Below are 19048 nucleotides of genomic sequence, written 5' to 3' on the forward strand. Positions count from 1 at the left end.
TTAACTACCGTGTACATACAGTGAGATCTACTTTAAGGTATCTGTCCAACAGGCACTGGCTGTCTTAAGCAGCTACTTTAAAGTATCCTCATGCAATTTCTAGCACAATTTTGTTCGACATTTACCACCTACAATGGGTGACTGATTTTTTGCTGTTCCCTTCATTAGTCACTTATGACAGGTTTTATTGTATTTGCATAAGTGTAGGATAGAGAGATATGACTAAATGAAATCAGCACAGCATAGGAATGATGTAGTAATGGTATTTTATAAAATCCTTTTCCAGGGCAAGAAAAATGAAAGCACATAATACATTCACACCAACAAAGTCAGCAAGTCAAGTGAATGAGTTTAAATTTCATTTTATTTAGTTTTTCTTCCCCTCCCTCCCACCAACCCACATGCTGCATAAACAGAAGAAGAAAAATACTACATATATTTTAAATGTTTAATTTTTAAAAAGCTTTGCATGTTTACTATCCCTTTTCCTTTTCTCATTTTCAGAAACAAAGTGAAATCACTTGAAATTTGGCTGTCATTTTCAGAAGTACCCAGGGTTTAAGTAGCTTTGCTTTCTTTGAGATTCACTATTGACACTACTGACAGTGTTAAGTCCACACTGAGGCTTTTGGAAAATCATACCCATTATAAGTCAATAAAAAAGGGTTGCTTTCTGAACTAGAAGAATCAGCTGGGTGATGCACAGAGACTCATAATTTTTCAATAAATATTTCCAGTGGTCTTAATAGCAGGAGCGAGGCAGATAGCAGGTGGTAAACTTTCATTATTCTGTAAATCACCACAATCCTCCATGTTATAATATTGTTAGCAATAATAATAGTAATTTATAAATAAATGTATGTATGTACTTCAGGTTAAACCTTTCTAGTCCAGCACTCTCTGATCCCGCAACATCCATGGTCAAGGATGATTTTAGCCAGAAGTCCACTTATCGTGGGCATGGCCAAATTTCCAGTGGTCCCATAAACTTTCTTTACAGCCACCAGTCCTGCTCTGTGCTGTTATTTAGCTCTAATTTACCCCTAATTATCTTCTGACAATCCAGCGATAGAAGTGTTGGTAATGCTGCTAGACATTATTGACAACACTCTTTTAGGTATTGAAAGCTGTTGTCATGTCCTCTCTCAGCCTTCTCTTTTCCAGCTAAAACAAACCCAGTTCTTTCAGTCTTCCCTCATAGGTCTTGTTTTCTAGATCAGTGGCTTTCAAACTTTTTTTTCTCATGACTCAGTTAAAGAAAATTGTTGATGCCTGTGGTTTAACATAATTTGACTGGAGTGGGGGCTCTGGGGTGGGGCTGAGGATGAGAACTTCAGCTTTGGGGTTGGTCAGGGCTGAGGCAGGGTGGGCTTACCTCATGTAGCTCGTGAGTGCAGCTGAGGGTGCTAAGGTAGGTTTCCTGCCTGTGTTGGCACCACTGACCATGCTGCACCCCAGAAGCAGCCAGTAGCAAGTTTTAGCTAATGACAATGCAAAGCTAGTGCTCAGGGCGGGAGCAGTGTATGGAGGCCTGTGCACTCTTCTGCTCCCTGCCCTCACCTAGGAGCTGGGCCTGCTGCTGGCTGCTTCTGCTGTGCCGCGCAGTCTGCAGTGCTAGGACAGTCAGAAAGCTTACAAATGCACTCCCTGTGATGGGCCGTCCTCGGCCTGCATTCCGGCTGGTGGGAGGAGGTGGGGAGTGAGTGAAGCCGTGGAGGAAGAGCCCCAGCGGCAAGGCGCTGACGCGGCAGTGCGGCGGGGCCGGAATCTGCCTCCGTGCCTGCACAGCTGGGGAAACACCACCCCCACCTTCGGCGTTTGGCCAAGAGGGTTGGAGAGTGACTGCCCAGACACTGCAGGGGAGCGCCCCATGTCACCGGGAGGTCGGGCCCTCCGGACGACGTCACGTCCAGCGGGCCATTTTAAAATGACTTGCCGCTGGTGTGGAAGGGGGCAGCTGCCACAGCCGCCGGAGGGTGGACTGGGGCTGAGAGGCCACCTGGAACAGCCCCCACGACCAACAGACGGCGAACCCTCTCCGCAGAGTGGCCCCTCGCCAATCTTTCCGGAGGCAAACGTTGCATCCCGGACTCCAAGCAGCCCAGGAGAACCCCCGCAGAACGTAACGGAAGTGACGGACAACCAAGAAGTCCCCCAGGCACCAACTGTCAGAACCATGGCTAGGTGCAGGGGCAGTAGAGGGCGGGCCCAGGGGGCCCCTAGAGGGGAGGAAGCAGCTCGGGGTGGGGCCTTGGTGGCGACCGTGGGCAGACGTGTTGAGGGCGTAAAAACCCCCACCTGCCATGCAGGGGCACTGTTGGCCCCCTGCACTTAGGGCCCCAGGCTGGGACCCGGTGGAGAGGGTGGGCCCGGGTCCCTCTCCCCCTCTTTACCCACAGCCACATGCCCTGCTGTATGGCAGCGTGCGTTGTTGCCGGCAAGCCAGGCAGGCATGGTCGGAGGGACTAGCCCCGAGGAGGGGGTCTAAAACTAACTGTGGGTTCTGGACCCACAGGCCACGGAAGTAGGATGGACAGCGGGTTAGCTGAATCCCCCCTGCTCATCAGAGAGGGGGTGATCATACCTGACCCACCGGCCCCCGGCCCAAGGAATCAGGCCCCGGGGATTGACTAGTTGGACAAGAGGGTCCACCGAACCCCCTTTCCACGTTGGCATGGTGTGATTGCACCCCAAAGCTCGTCCACACTCCCCATTGATCACTCAGCAACAACAAGGCCCAGTTCCTGACATTCCATGACCCAGTACTGTGTTGTGACCTAGTTTGAAAATTACTGTTTCTAAATCTTTAATCACGTTTGTTGCTTGTCCTCTGGAACTTCTCCAGTTTTCCCCATCTTTCCTTACATGTGGTGCCCAGAACTGGACACAGTACTCCAACTGATGCCTAATCTGTGCAAAGTCAAGTGAAAGAATTAATTCTCATGTCTTGCTCATAAAACTCCTGTTAATGCATCCCAGAATCATGTTTGCTCTTTTTGCAAGTGTCATATTCTTGGCTCATATTGAGCTTGTGGTCTACTATGGTCCCTATATCCTTTTCTTCTGCACTCCTTCCCAGACAGTCGCTTCCCATTCGGTATGTGTGAAACTGATTGTTCCTAAGTGGAGTACTTTGCATTTGTGCTTATTGAATTTAATAACAGACCGTTTTTCTTGTTTGTCCAGATTATTCTGAACTATAATCCTATCCTCCAAATCACTTGCAATCCTGCCCAGTTTGATATTATCCATAGACTTTATAAGCATACTTTCTATGCTGTTATCTAAATTGTTAATGAAAAAATTGAACAGAACTAGTCCCAAAACTGATCCCTTCAGAACCACGTTTGTTATGCTCTTTTATCATGACTGGGGACCATTGATAACTACTCTTTGAGAATGTTATCAAAGCAGTTATGCATCTGCTTTATAATGGTCCCATCTACATTGTATTTCCGTTGTTTAATTATAAGAAGGTAATGCGAGACTATGCCAAATGCTTTCCTAAAGTCTATGAATTCCACACTACCATTTCATATATATCCAAAAGGCTTGTTAACCTTTCAAAGAAAACTATCAGGTTGGTTTGACAGATTTGTTCTTTACAAATCCATGCTGACTATTACTTGTTACCTTATTATCTTCCTGATGTTTGCAGATGGATTCCTTAATTATTTGCTCCATTATTGTTCTTGATACAGATGTTAAGCTGACTGGTCTGTAGTTTCCCAGGTTATCCAGCATTCAGTTATTATTATTCAAACACCACCCACCTTCTTAGTGACATCCAAAACAAAGAAGTCTTTATGTGCCATTTTCACATTTTCTGCAATTATTTTCCCCTCTTCATTGGGTAATGGGCCCTGTCCTTGGTCTTTCTGTTGCTTCTAATATACTTGTAGAACGTTTCCTTGTCACCCTTTATGTCTCTAGCTAGATTGAGTTCATTTTGTGTCTTCATCTTTCTAATTGTGCCCTTACATACTCATGCTATTTGTTTATATTCATCCTTTTTTACTTGGATCTAATTTCGATTTCCTGTTACTGACTTCTAAGGCCTGATACAAGAAATTTATATTCCCTAATTAAAAAGGTAAAAATATTTATCAGGAAAAGTGCTTGTTGCAAAGGAAGATGTCAGACTTATTTCTTAGAGTTTATTTGCATCTGCTTCTCTATCATTTCAGAGTTATCCAATCTGCCAAAATGAATTATGAATTTCACCAAAGCCCTCTGTCTCAAGAGAATTCTGAATAATGCTTCTTTCCAGCTAGCATCTTTCTGTATTTTGCTTCCCATTCAAGCCATAACCAAGTAGTACAGATTAAGGCAGAAATAGTTATCCACATTTTTGTTTTGAAGCCATAAAAAATATTCAGTTAGTGTTTGTAGAAAACATTGGGGGGATTTTATACAAACTAAGCCTGGTACTCAGTCCTACAAACAAAAGGGCCCACTCCTGCAAAATAACAATCTCCTTCAGCTCTGAATGACTTTACCCAGAGACTTGTCTAAGTAATGACAATGCACTATAGGATAGGGCCCATGTTCTACAGTTTGTAATTTTTCTATAAAAATCAGGAAAACTGATTTATTTCAGGTCTCAATGTCAAATCTAGTCACATAGGAACAAATCTGAATCCCTCCTTCAATGTGCAGACAACACGTCATTTAATGAATCTGGGCTGATTCCATTCGGTGTCAAGGAACAGAATTATTCAAAAGTGGGGATGCTCAGTAAGCATTTGCATCACTTATCCAGAGCCCAGCACCACTGGGGAGTCATGCCCAGGGTAAAATGGGAGAAAAGAGCCAGGAAAGATAGACACTGGTTCTGGATCCATTGCTTTGAGCCTTTGCTCCCTGGTGAGTGGGATCATGGGCAGCAGAGATGCTGCTCAGACGGGTTCCACAGTGGGTTCTACAGCATAGGGGAAGGATTCATTTTCTGTTTGAGTCTTAGTAGGGAATACAGTAGACTTCCAATAATCCGGTACCTTTTGGACCTAGGTGGTGCTGGATTATCAGATTTGCCGGAGAACCGGGAGGTCTCGTACAGCTGCATGGCTTAACAGCTGGCCAGGACACAATCTCTCTCCCTCTCCCCTCCCCTTTCCTCTTCAAGACTCCTTCTTGCTGTAACGTGATCCTTCTTCCTCTCCCCTCCCCTTCCCTCTTTGTGTCTCCTCCCTGCTGTAACCTGATCCTCCTTCCACTCCCCTCCCCTTTCCCCTTCGCTGAAGCAAAACGCTCTTCTCCATAATGTAACATGATCCCACTCTCCCCCCCCCCCAGCCTTATGCTCCCTCTGGTTACTGCCAGCACATGTGCTGAGCAGCAGGCTTTTAATCGGCTGGTCAGGAGCGCTTGGCATTTTGATCCCGGAGTATTGGGAGTGCCGAACAGTTGGATGCTGGACTGTCAGAGTTTTACTGTACTAATGAGTGATTACATGGGCTGTGTGATAATTTCCAGGGACAGGGCCTTAAAGAAGCAATTATTCAAAGTTTAATAACTCTTTATAAAAGCCCTTTGATTTAACAAGCAGTTAAATATTTGTTGTGTCCAGAAAAGTTATCATCTGTTTCTGTCAACTAAATTGCAACTGCATCAGACTCACAGTGCTATGACATTGCCTCTAAGGACCTACATCAGTTGTGCTTCTCAGACAATATTATAAAATACTGTTATTTCAATTTTTATATTTTCTGTAACAGATTACTATGTTTCCTTGAAGTGAGACTTTAAGCCACTAGTGTTTATGATATGTACATCATTAATCTTCATACTTTAATCTCTGTAGTCCTATTAAACATACTCTGATTGCCTTATATTGTTTATTGGGATACAAAGTAGAATATCAACTAAAAAATCTGGGAAATCAATATTATATTCATGGCATTTTGTTTAATTTACATAATAAAGTTTATTGTTAATCATGTTGGATAGTTACCTGTATGTTTGCCTTGATCAATGGTAATATGGACATTCTAGAAAGGGTAAAGCTATTAATTAGAGACCTGCACAGCTTTCTTTCTTGCTAGTGTAATCATTAAATTGATTTTTCCAGTCCATCATGTAATTGTTCCAGCGATGGAATCCTGCTTTCCATTCTCGTTCTGCTTCATCAATATTTCCTGTAAAGCACAAAATGGGCTGTATTAATCTAAATTTGAATCTCTTTGTACATTAATTGAAAACTAATTTTCTCTAAAGAACTATACAACAGTCCCTCCTCTTTTTCTGTCACCCCCAACTATTGGAAATTCAGTAGCTAAAATTTTAAGGCTTCATCAGGAAGTAGTGAGTTCAAATGAAGATCTATCATTCTGGCGGGTTCTTAGGTATATTTATGAAGATGGACTTGCTCTCCTTACATTGCATATATGTTTATCAAAGATCAGTGTATCTCAGCTTTTAAAAGCAAGCTCTGTTTTAATTTTAATGAAGATGGGATTATTTAATACAAAGTTTATAGTACAGCTCAGATGCCCCAATAAGGATCATATTGCCACTCACAGAGGTATGGAAGGGGTTAAGGAGCTTCATTGGGCTGGAGTAGCAGTGCCACTCCTCACCTGCAAATCATTCCAGGACTGGAGGAACTATTAAACGAAGGAAACTCCACTCAGCTGGGGTAACTCTGGGAAGGAAATAGGCCGCTGAATTTCCTCAGCCCCAGGAGAAGTGAAAAGCATGAAGAGCCCTTTTCCCCACATACAACTGGTGCAGATTGACTGAGCTAAAAGGAGGGGGGACTGAAACTTTCACTGGAAGGAACCCATTGAACTCTGAAGTGGACAGTGGACAAGTCCCAGGACCTTCTGAAGGAACAAAATCCCATGTTCTGGAGGGAACTGCTGACAGATTTTTGTTTAATTTCACTTGTTGTCTGTGGGCTGCTTTTTTGATTCACCTGGGTCCTGAAAAGGGGATGGAACAACCAAAAGGCCTTGGCTGAAGATTTGAGCTCTGACCTGCTAGAAAGAGACACCTTACAATACCTGTTGGGGCGGGGACAATAGGAGTAATGCCTGCCCTCGCCACATAGCTCCTGTATAGTGCACTCTACCATTGACAGAATCATGACAGTGCTGTACAAAATCTTATAGAGATAAGTGGTGAAATCACACTGCCATTCAATTTAAGCCTGTTGTAGAGAAGCACCCAAGACATTATCTTTAGATAATGTATCTAGGGAATTGTCCCAGAGGTGTCAATAGTACTGGAACAAATTGATTAATTAAACAATGAAAATTCATTGGGACTGGATGATATTTTTCTGAAGATTCTGAAGGAATGCAAATATTAAATTGAAGAACTAATTGTGCTATGTTACCTGTCACTTAAAATCAGACTTTATACCAGGTGACTGGAAGATAGTTACTGTAATGCCAATGTATTAAAAAAAGGTCCCAAAGGCAATGTTGGTAGTTAAATCTTGGTAAGCCTGATTTTAATACCAGACAAAGTGATTGAAGCCCTAATAGAGAACAGAGTCATGATAGGGAAGAGGCAAAATGGCTTTTTGTTGTGGAAAATTATGCCCCACTAATCTATTACAATTATTCGAAGGTGTCAACAAGCACTTTCTGGAAACGGGATAAACAGTGAGGACAATAAAGTTTGCAGACAATAATAAATTTAAATATATTTAAATACTAAACTAAGTGTAAAGAGTTAAAAAAACTGGGCAACAAAATGGCCCATGAAGAGTTAAAACACTGGGCAACAAAACGGCCAATAAAATTCAATGTTGAGAAGTGCAAGGGGTATACCTTAGAAAACATAATCCCAGCTATACATACCAAATGATAGGATCTGAATTAGCTGTTACTACCCAAGAAAGCAATCTTGGAGTCATGGATAATTCTCTGAAAACTTCTGTTTAATGTAAAGTGGCAATCAAGAAAGCTAACAGAATGTTAGCAACTATTAGGAAAGAGATATATAATAATACCGATAATGTCATAATGCTCCTATATGAATCCATGCTATGCCCATAGCTTGAATACTGAGTGCAGTTCTGCCTACTGCATCTAAAAAAAAAAAGATTAAAATGGCAAAGGTCAACAAAAATTATTAGGGGGCATGGAATAGCTTCCATCAATGCAGATCAAAAAGCCCATGATGGTTCATCATAGAAATGAGATGATTGTCAGTTAAATCATGAATGGTGTGAAGAAAGTGAAAGGGAAGGAGTTGTTCGCCCCTTAACACAAGAACCAGAATTACTCAATGAAATTAATAGAAAACTGTGAAATGCTTCGCAAAGGGATGTTATGAACACCAAAAGCATAACTGGATTGAAAAAAGAATTAGATAGCCACTGATGGAGTTATAAACTCCATAAACTTATTAGCCAAGATGTTTAGGAGTATAACCTTATGCTCTATGTGTCTTTAAATGATTGACTATTAGCAGCTAGATGGCAGTGGATAGAACATCTGATCACTGTCCTTCTGTATTTATTCACTTGGAAGCATATGGCACTGGTTACTCTCAGCAGACAGGTTACTGGACTAGATGGAGCAATGATCTGGCCCAATGTAGCCATTCCTTCATCAAAAGGGACAAAGGTTATTTGTAGGTCAGCTGAATTTTGACAAGAGACATTTAAATAACATTTAAAATTCCTTCCTAGTTTTAGTTACTGCAGGAATAATTCAGTGCTTTCACTTCTGGAGCAGAGTGAAGAGAACAACGAAGATGTGCAAAAACTATTAAAAAAATAGATGAACCAAACTTTTTGTTTTCAAAGCTACAAAATCATTAGGGCTTCACTAGATTTGGGTTTTGGGAAAAGTTCAGGTAATTGTTTTTTTTTTTCCTTACCAGTTTTCTCATTATCAAAAACCCCCAAAGCTTTTGCTTTTCCAAATGTTAATAACATTCAAAAACTTTTTTGGTCAATAAACTATGTAAATATGACTCATAAGACCTATATGGATTGGATATGAACAATACTAAATGTTCTCTTTTACAGTCACTTTTCTGACCATAATTGCTGCTCTGTGCATAATTTTCTACTTTAAATAAGAAATCAGACTCTTAGATAAAACCAAATTATTTGCAACTATGTCAAAAGGATGGGTAATTTAGCATTTGGACCATTACTAGTATTATTTTGAGAAAAACACCTGGATTTTATTGCATTTCTTAGACTAGATTATGGGTATCCAGTCTAATTTATCCATGCAATGTTGCCCAATTATTGATTCAGGCAACTATTACATTTCTTCATGAGTAGTTCAGGTACAGAGGCTCAGATATTTCTGAAGACTTAATGACTAGAAAATATTCATGCTCACTTTTTTTATAAACTTGAATACATCTCCTGTCCATACATCTTTAATCAGAAATAACTGATCTCAATTATAAATTATAAGGCATTTCAGTGCTTCCTAACTGATATAAGAAGTGAATGAGCTATTGAAAATGGACAATGAGAAACTAGAAAATAGCCACCACTATGAATCTAAAAAAGAAAAAGAGGCACTAAAGCCCTGAAATAAGAACTTGGGTTCCCATTTGTTTGTTCTTTTTCAGCAATAAGATCAAAATTGAAGTCACAAGTCAATGCATCCCATTATCACCAACATCATCAATCTCTTTGAAGCAACCACCTGTGACTTTAGATGGGCTGACAGAAAGAAGGCAAAAAGAGATTAGAGAATTCATCTTGACCAATAATTACAATTCAGAGCACAGGGTTACTTGAATTCACTAGCACACAACAAAAGCCAACCAATGAAATAATTAATACATTTTAATAGATGCAGTTTCAGTTCAGTTTTATATGACCAAATCTTCTATTTGCAAAACTTGAAAGATTTTGTCGTTGATTATCCAAAAATGGTTTGCAGGACATGATTATACATAAAATAATAAATTATAAAAATAATAACAATACATAATAATAATGAACAATAGACACTTAATAATTAACAAAATAGAGAGTCTTTGATTTCACTTGGCTTTGGTTCAGGCCCTTAATACATATTAAAGGGACCAGTTTGACACAGCAAGAAAACAGTGTTCGATATACCTCCAGATCAAACAGTTGGCAACACATCCCTGTCCACAATGCCTTGGTATGTCACCGTACCTTAATTCAGTGGAGTTAAAGCAAAGATAAACTTGGCTCCATGCCCTTATTTAACCCTCTGTTAAATCAGACAAAAGGGAACGTGAATGTATTTTGTATTATGAACATTACGAGCTGGTGAAAGGTCACACAACAGTTATGATATAGTATAATTTACTAGGAAACATACATAAGTCAGGAGTAATGTTTCTGTCCTACCTAGCTGCTATTATGTACTGTGCCTGCAAATATCTTTCTGGCTCTGAAAAATATTAGAACTGTCCAGGTGCAAGGGACTGCAGGATTAGGTATATTTTGACATCTCTACTGAATGTTCTTTAGTCATCCATATAACTTTAGCCAACAAAGCAGGGTTTTTTTTTGTTTGCTTGTTTGTTTTTAAGGAAATCACCACATTCTTCTTCTTCCTTCAGTCAGTGGAAGTGTTTGGCTGGTACAATATTTTTATAAGTTTTAACTTCCTTTCTAACTAGGCTGCAGGAAGATGAAAAACTAAATTAATGGACAGAGGACATTAAGAACTGTATCCTGCCACTCTCATATTAAGTAGTGCCTTACTCTGAGACTTAGTCCCATTGAAATCAATGGCGCTACTCAAAATGAGTAATGGTTGCAGAATCTAACCAAAAGGAATATGAACACTGCTTCTGATATTAAACTGTCGACTTGTGGCATTTTAATGATCTATAAACAAGTGAATATTTGTCTAATGTATAATGGTTTTGGATATGCTTTTGGTTGCAAGATAGCCAAGCTGAATTTTTAGCTTTCCTATGACATTTTTCTTAGAACATTCACCAAATCCTCTGATAAAGCTATACTGAAGTTTTATCTTTGTTTCTTCATAAGTAATATATAATGACACAATATCACTATCAATTTTTTTAAAAAATTAAAAAGACCAGAGGAAGTAATGGAGTGGAAACTGAAAGTTGTTCTGCCTATAGCCAGCTCAATGGGAGACAGACACAGTGGTAGTTAGGGCTCTGGATGCATTAGAGATTGCTGGCGTACTGGAAGGAACATTAATTTGGATACATTACATTTTGATCATTAATATTGGTTAGAACTGGAGAGTGCTCAAGAGTTAATAACTTATTTTGAGTATATTAATCTATTATTCTAATTCTTGTTCATTACCAGTTATGGACTAGTGAATGCAACTGACAAAGTGGGTCTTTGCCCATGAAAGTTTATGCTCAAATAAATCTGTTAGTCTGTTCTGCAAAAACAATGAGGAGCCCTGTGGTACCTTAAAGACTAACATGGCTACCACTCTAATACCATGTACCCAGGAAAGCTTATGATACCATCTACATGTTTTGTTAGTCTTTAAGGTGTGCTAGATAATTCATTGTTTTTTAAGTTTTTCCTCTAATACAGGTTAAGGACTTCTGGCTCTTAAATCTGAGGATCCCTTTAAAATCTGTTGTCAGGATGACTTCTATGAATTGTGCCAATGCTAGTACCCTCAGAATTATCGTTGTGCATATGAATATTTAAATCTGTTCCTGCCATGGTGTTGCATGCCCTAAGTTTTTCTGAAGGCCAATGAAAGTTGAGCATTTTCAGGATTGCAGCCTGAGGTAGCAAGAGTTCTGTCTTCTTCAGAATCAAGAACATACACCAGACTAGTCCAGTTAACGAGGCTAGTTGTATTGTCAGAACAAAAAATATATATTGTAACTAAGGGCCTCAATAGTAGTGTGGAAGTCCACTCCAAGGCAAAGGAACTAGAAAAGTTCCAAAACTGTACCAACACCAAATACTCAGAGACTGGCATTTCCATGTGTGTCTTTTTCTGTTAACTGCATGTGTGAGATTTGTTTTTCTCTTGTTCTAAATCTGCAGCAATACTATAAGCTTTGCCAGCTCTGGTCATTTTGCTTCTGTAGGAAACTGGAAACAGCCCAGAGCCATTGAACATTTTGCTGTCTCTTCTATTTTACTTCTTTAGCCAAGTGTCTGTCTTGCCTAGTGTGTGGTAAACCAGATTTGTCTACATGCTGAGCAGTTTTGGGACTGGCCATTATGTAGACAGGAGTCTTCAAAGCTTCCACTGGATAGCAAAGGAAAATGAGGAAGATGGCTCAGTACCAAAGGCCGTGTCCAGACTCAGGGGTTTTTTCAGGAAAAGTAGCCTTTTCCCGAAAAAACTTCCCCTGCGTCCAGACTCAAGCCGCGTTCTTTCGAAATTATTTCAAAAGAACGCGGCTTTTCTTTCGATGGTGGTAAACCTCGTTTCACGAGGAAGAACGCCTTCTTTCGAAAGAAGGCGTTCTTCAATGTAAAGAGGCCGTCTTCGAAAGAGAGCATCCAGACTCGCTGGGTGCTCTCTTTCGAAAAAGCGGATTTCTCTTTCGAAAGATCCGCCTGCAGTCTAGACGCGATCTTTTGAAAGAGGCTCTTTTGAAAGATGCTTTCGAAAGAGCCTCTTTCGAAAGAAGCCTGCAGTCTAGACATAGCCAAACTGATTTCCCAGGATGGTAAAAGAGAATACCATATGTCTGCAGATGCCATTTAAAACTGAGGCTCTGACCACTAGAGGTAATTAAAAAAATCTACTGCCTTTTTTCAAGAGGAGGCATGTTACTTTTGGTGTCCTGTTCAGATTCCATTTGGAATTATTGCATTCCTGTCTACCTAAATTCCAGCTGCACTTTCAATTGGATATCATATATTTCATCTCTTCCTGTCCTAAATTGTTATGCATTGTTGTTATATATTAAAGCAGTTGGAAAGTGGAAAGTCGGCTGTTACAACCTTAGGTGAAGCGATCTTAGGCTGTATCTCTGTGTATGGTATGTAAAGTGCTTTGAGTCCTTTGGGAAATAAAGAGATACAAAAAAATATTTTTGAACTCAGTGCTTCATTGAAAAGAACCCTTGCAATGAAAATGCATCATAGGAAGTTTATCTGTGGAAATTAAAATGATTTTTTCTCATGTCTGGAATAGGTTGTGTAGGAAACTTAAATATACAAAGGTCCGATGTTTCTGTTCAAAAGAATGGCAATGCCAAAAAAAAAGACCACCCATTAACAACTGTCTGTCTCCTTCCTTTTACTTTTGGCGAGACTATGTTGCAGAAATTTTAAAAAATATTTTAAACATGCATATTAAATTGGGGATTAAAATAAATGATTTATAGTATATCAACTATCATACTTTCATGTGTCTAGGGATATCACGAGAGGTGGCTTATAATCCTTTCCAGCCCAAGGATGTGCAAAGCCACTCTACTGGCCTGCCAAAAGATGCTGAAGCATGTGTGTTGATATAAATCGTGTCACAGAACATTTGGTATACACAGTATATTTGTATATCAATAACATCATCCAAACAGATGGAGTATACAATTATCGTTTTTATGAGTAATGCCTGATGATCAAAATGCAGATTAAACCAACTGTGTGTAAATCTGAAATACCCACTTCTCGCCTGAAAATGACCCAAATTTACACACACACACACACACACACACACACACACACACACACACACACACACAAACATACTTGCTATTTTGTAAAATCTCCCACACAGCCACCAAATGGCAGAATGTCGTGATAATAGACATAGCAAAGTGGCACCCAAACAGCTAATAATACAGATTCCTTTCTGGTTTTTCTTATTTAATAAAATGAGGTCTGATGCTGAGAACTACTGGGTGTCACCTTCAACATACTGATGAGCCCATGCTACTTCTATTGAAATGAATGGGAATATTGAACTCAGATAATGCAGCATAGTATAAGAACCAAAACAGATCAGAATGGATTAAAGCAAATGGTTTCAATAGATAGTTTGAAACCATTCACATAACCCAATCCTACCCCTTTCAAGTCTGTGATTCAAACTCAGTAAACTGAAGTGATATGATCTCAGTCAAGTATAAATATATTGTTCTGAATCTGCTCCATTTGAAGTAAATGACAAAAATTATGACTTCAGAAGGAGCACGAGCAAAACTGTAATAGACCAAAGGGCACAACATAGAAATAGATTAACCATTTCAGAAAAATAAAATAAAAATCTCCTCTTGCAACCATAAACACTTACCCATTTCTAGAGCCAGCCATCAACCAAACCTTATGGTAGGGTGTGACATTATCACTTTACTTTTTCAAAACCTGATTTTCTTTTCACACACTTCTTTCCATCTAGGCTTAGATGAGAGTTGGAACTTTCAAAACATTTTTAAAAAGACTGTTCCTGAAAAATATGCAGAGGCACACAACTCTGATCTATGCCATGGGCTCCCTAAAGTGCAAATGCTACCAGAACCCTGACAGGAAGATCAGTTTCCAAGAGATATTTAGTTATTAAAGTCTGAATGTATTTGGATAGCATAACCAAGTTTCAAAAAAGTATCCAGCTTTCAGTCTTAATGACTAAATCCAAACTCCAAAACGCACTGACACCATAACTCCAAACTCTGTGGCAATTATTCATCCCTAATAAAAAGTTATGAAAAGTGATTGAGGAAAACACTGCAAAAGAACTATGCAGACAATCTTAATTAAAATCCAGTGGTATTTTGCATTGGCCAAATCCTGAGGTCTCGCCTTTCTTATATTACACAACCTTTATATAATTATTGTCTTCATGGTTGTCACGAGAGATTGAGCCTCCCTGGAATTCCAGAAATAAATCACAAGCTTCTCTACAGCTTGGTCCTAAAGAACCAAATCTGCCAGCTGGCAGAAAACTCACATCCTGTGTGGATTAGGTAAAAAAGGGTAGAGCAAACTCATCCTAAGCATCTGCAGCCCTTGGCAATTCTAATTGCAGACAAGATTCCATTTTTGGCCATCATGGTCATCACTGGGGACTGAATTTGGTATCTCCATCATTAACAGCCTGCTGCGCTACAGCTTCAACAAAAGCCCTTCAGCTGGAAGCTATAGCAGACTTATTTGTTCTCTGCGGATCAGACATATTTGGGATTGCATAACAAGCTGAAGAGTAACAAGGAAAACTCCTGCTGAAGTGAATGAGAGTTTGCCCAAATAAAGACCTCAGGATTTGGTTCCATTGAAATAATCTTTTCAAATATAAGCTTTGAGATTCAGATTGAAATACAATGCTGCTAACTTGAATGTTAGATAGTACCAAACAGAGTACTTTATGTATGCATATTTACCAAAAAGTTTACCTGTCATCTCCAGGACTTTGGGAAAAAATACATTCCAGAATCGACACTGCTGGGCACGTAATTTTGTATATATCTTTGAAGTTTCAGTGTTTAATGTGAAGTACTTTTGTTCAGTGGTTGTGAAGATTGGCCATCTGGTTCCATTAATCTGAGTCCCATTTGGAGTTCTAAATGATTAAAGAGAAATATTGCATTTCTCATGGGAAATTACCTGTGTGCATCAACAGAGTAAATTTATACTATTGATTATTTTGTTTCACACATCAATATGATACTTTGGAATGACTGGAGCACATTTATTACATGACAGAAATTTTAAAAAACCACCCAAAATAGTAAAAATTTTAATTTTTCATATCACTACATTTAATTAACAAAAGTAAAACTAATTATACTCCATTAAGATTTGTTTTTTCTTATCCTAAAAGAAAAAAAATGAAGTTAATAAAACCAACATAAATTGCATATGTTGAACACAGAATATCGAATTGAAGATACAAACTGTTATAAGTGACTCAAAAACAGTAAATTTAAGAGCTTGTATTACATATATTTTAATGTGAATGCTAATGTCTAAGAAATTAGTCCATTGGTCAAGTAGACATGGAAGGCCTAACTGGTAAAGGTTTGCACCTGTATTAATTAAGTGACTGGAGTCTAAACCCAGGTTAAAGCAAGGTCCAGGAGAAGATGATGATTTATTCTGTATTAGCAGAAAAGGCCCTTAATTACAATATGCTAAATGTCCCCATTGTGTTAATGAACACACAAAATCACAATTTATTCTCACTCTATCTACCCTGAATGAGTCTAGTTTTTGGCCACTGATGGAGACAGGATATTAGACTACAAGATCCACTGATCTGATCTGGCATGTCAATTTCTATGTTCCTAACTTTCTCACTTCTGTACTAATTCTGCTCTTATTAACTTATGGAACCCTTTTAACTGCACATTTATTTGTGGCTTCTGAAAAAATGACTTAAACAAAGTTGACTTGTACTTCAGTTCAAAATCAGAGTAGTAATAGTGCTGTCAGTATTCATTTGATAGCCTTTATGCTATAAAATAAATAATGACATTCCAAATTGTAATTTACAGATAATAATAAGGTTTATGCCTATGAATTCAGATTTACTTTACTAAAAATGATTGAAAACATGATCAGATTAATATAGTATATTACCATACAAGAACATGCTGATTATAACATTCTCTCTGCATTGCTAAAATACTTAGGGTACATCTACACTTTCTCCCTGTCTCGAGATAGGGATGCAAATGTAGCTGACTGAAATTGCTAATGAAGAGGGGATTTAAATATCCCATGCTTCATTAGCATAATCTCACCTGCGCACTATTCTGATCGCCAGCTGATTCGAACCAGGAAGTGCGCTCCAGGCCGCATTAGTTCCAATGAAAACCCTTGGTTCGAACTAACGTTACTCCTCACAAAATGAGGAGTAATGTTATTTTGAACCAAGGGGTTTGAGTCGAACTAATGCCTGGAGCGCACTTCCTGGTTCGAATCAACTGGCGATCGGAATAGTGTGGGAGCGAGATTATGATAATCAAGTGCAGGATATTTAAATCCCCACTTCATTAGCAATTTCGGTTGGCTATATTTGCATCCCTATCTCGAGATAGGGAGCAAGTGTAGACGAACCCCTACCATCTTAACAAGATGTGTACTGTAACTCCCTTCTTACTGAAAATTTCCAGAGATTAAAAAACAGTTCCCAGATTCAGCAATACAAAGAGACCACAGGATTATAATCTTTTCAATTTCTAACAATTGTTTAAGTTTGTAATCATATCACACCTATTTTTCATTCCTTCTTGTTAATAATGTTGTCATAAGCATTGTAAATCCCAATATAATCTGGAAATTCTATGGTTTAATGGAGTAAATACAAATGAACTGTATTAAGAAGATAATGTTATCATTGCATGGGCAAGAACTTAAGCGTCAAACAAAGACAAAGATCAGGTTGTATGCACAGCTTGAACTCTGCCCCCTTGTGGAAGCAGAGTTCTATGTAACTGGTGAGAACCTGTTTCTGCTGATTTTTTTCTGTTCCCGGTTCATTGTTATCCATGGAAACCTGATCACAGTGTTAATGATTGCTTAGCTCCAAACTCTCCTCTTTATCATTTCTCCAAAACTCTCACTCCTTAGTCAATGTCCATTCCAACTTCTTGATTTTAGTAAGGCTTTTGACATGACATTCTCATAAGAAAACTAGAGAAATGTGATCTGGATGAAAATATTTTAAGGTGGATGCAGAATTGATTTAAAGACCACATTCAAAGAGTATCCATAGGTTGCTGTCAGACTAGGGGGCCATATCTAGGAGGATCCTTCTGGGGTCAGGCCTGGGTCCAGTACTATAACATTTTCATTAAAGACTTGGATAATGGAATGGAGAGTATTCTCATAAAATTTGTGGATGACACAAAGTTGGGTGCGGTTGTCAGCAGTGTGGAAAATGGGATCAGAATTCAAAACAATCTTGACAAATTTGGGAATTTGTCTGAATTCAACAAAATGACATTTAGTAAAGACAAGTTTAAAATACTATTCTTTGGAAGAAAAAAACAAATGCACAGTTGTAAGATGGGGAATAACTGACAAGTCAGAAACAGATATGGCGGGGTGTATTGAATCAGAGGTTGAATATTAGACAACAATGTGATGTAGTGGCAAAACCAGACTAAATCATTCTGGGGTATATGAATAGAGGTATTTATATGTAAAACACAGTAGATAATTATCCCACTTTATTCACCCCTGGTGAGGCATCAGCTGGCGTACTACATCCAGTTCTGGGACCTACATTTGAAAAAGATATGGACTTACTGGAGACAGTCCAGAGGACAGCAACAAAAATGAGAAAAAATTATTTAAAACCTGAACTAGTTTCATAATGAAGAAATGACCTCAGCAACAGTCCTGAAATATGTGAAGGGGTATTATAAAGAGGAAGACAAGAAGTAAGGGTCTTAATATACAGCAAAGAATATTTAGGTTAGATATTAGGAAAAAGTGTCTTAACTATTAAGCACTGGCATACTTATCCAAAGGATGTCCAGTCAGGGAAGGCCTTGGTATACTTGCTCCTGCCTCAGAACAGAAGGTTGACTACATGTCCTCTTGAGGTCCCTCTATACCTACATTTCTATGATTTTATATTCCATTAATTTTTTTCTAAGAAAATGCCCTGAAACCATAACCAAGAGCTTCTCTGGGCTCTGACAGTGGCACAGCAGCTTATCATTCAGGGACAGTCACGATGACAAGTCCTTAAAAACATGAGGCAGGCCAAACTTATTTCCTGGTCTCCTCAGCAATATACTGATGAAAAGTAAACTGTTCCTTATATGTGATCTCCATCTTGAGTTGCAAAATTGGAGCCAAGTCATTCAGGTGTCTCAGTCAAGATCATTGTCAGACAAAAGTAGAATCAAAACCTCATCAACATGTTGTGTCCATCTCACACAATGTGTTCAAACATCAGGGCAAAGCTAGACGGTATCAGTTTTGCTGAATCATCACATTTAAACAAACAGAAAACTTTAGTAGAACAAAATTAACTCAGTTAACAGGGAAATTGTGGTATTCTTTCACTCAGAGCTTTATTAATCATAATAAATATATTTCTATTGCCTTATTTTTCTCAGTAATATGATTGATACTATTTGAGAACACAATATAAGCATTCATTACTTTTTATTAGTATTTCCTCAGCATTACCTTTATGGATGATTTATCAATCAAACACAC

At 38.8% G+C, this 19048-nt stretch overlaps 1 protein-coding gene across 2 annotated transcripts in view; it reads right to left on the minus strand.

Moving 5' to 3' along the window:
- Window positions 1-5823: 5823 nt before the first annotated feature.
- The window catches only part of BCHE (butyrylcholinesterase), a 43182-nt gene continuing 29957 nt past the window's right edge, over window positions 5824-19048 (minus strand). The window contains exons 3-4 of one of the 2 annotated variants that reach the window (XM_006123419.4): window positions 15265-15431; window positions 5824-6137 (exon numbers count right to left, since the gene is read on the minus strand). In XM_006123419.4, coding sequence (XP_006123481.2) covers window positions 6013-6137; window positions 15265-15431 — 292 coding nt within the window. In that variant the 3' untranslated portion in view covers window positions 5824-6012. Of the gene's footprint in view, window positions 6138-15252; window positions 15432-19048 lie in introns of both variants that reach the window. The other variant, XM_075937874.1, reaches the window with a different exon arrangement.

The sequence above is a fragment of the Pelodiscus sinensis genome, chromosome 10 (assembly GCF_049634645.1).
Source record: "Pelodiscus sinensis isolate JC-2024 chromosome 10, ASM4963464v1, whole genome shotgun sequence".
NCBI classification, from domain to species: domain Eukaryota; kingdom Metazoa; phylum Chordata; order Testudines; family Trionychidae; genus Pelodiscus; species Pelodiscus sinensis.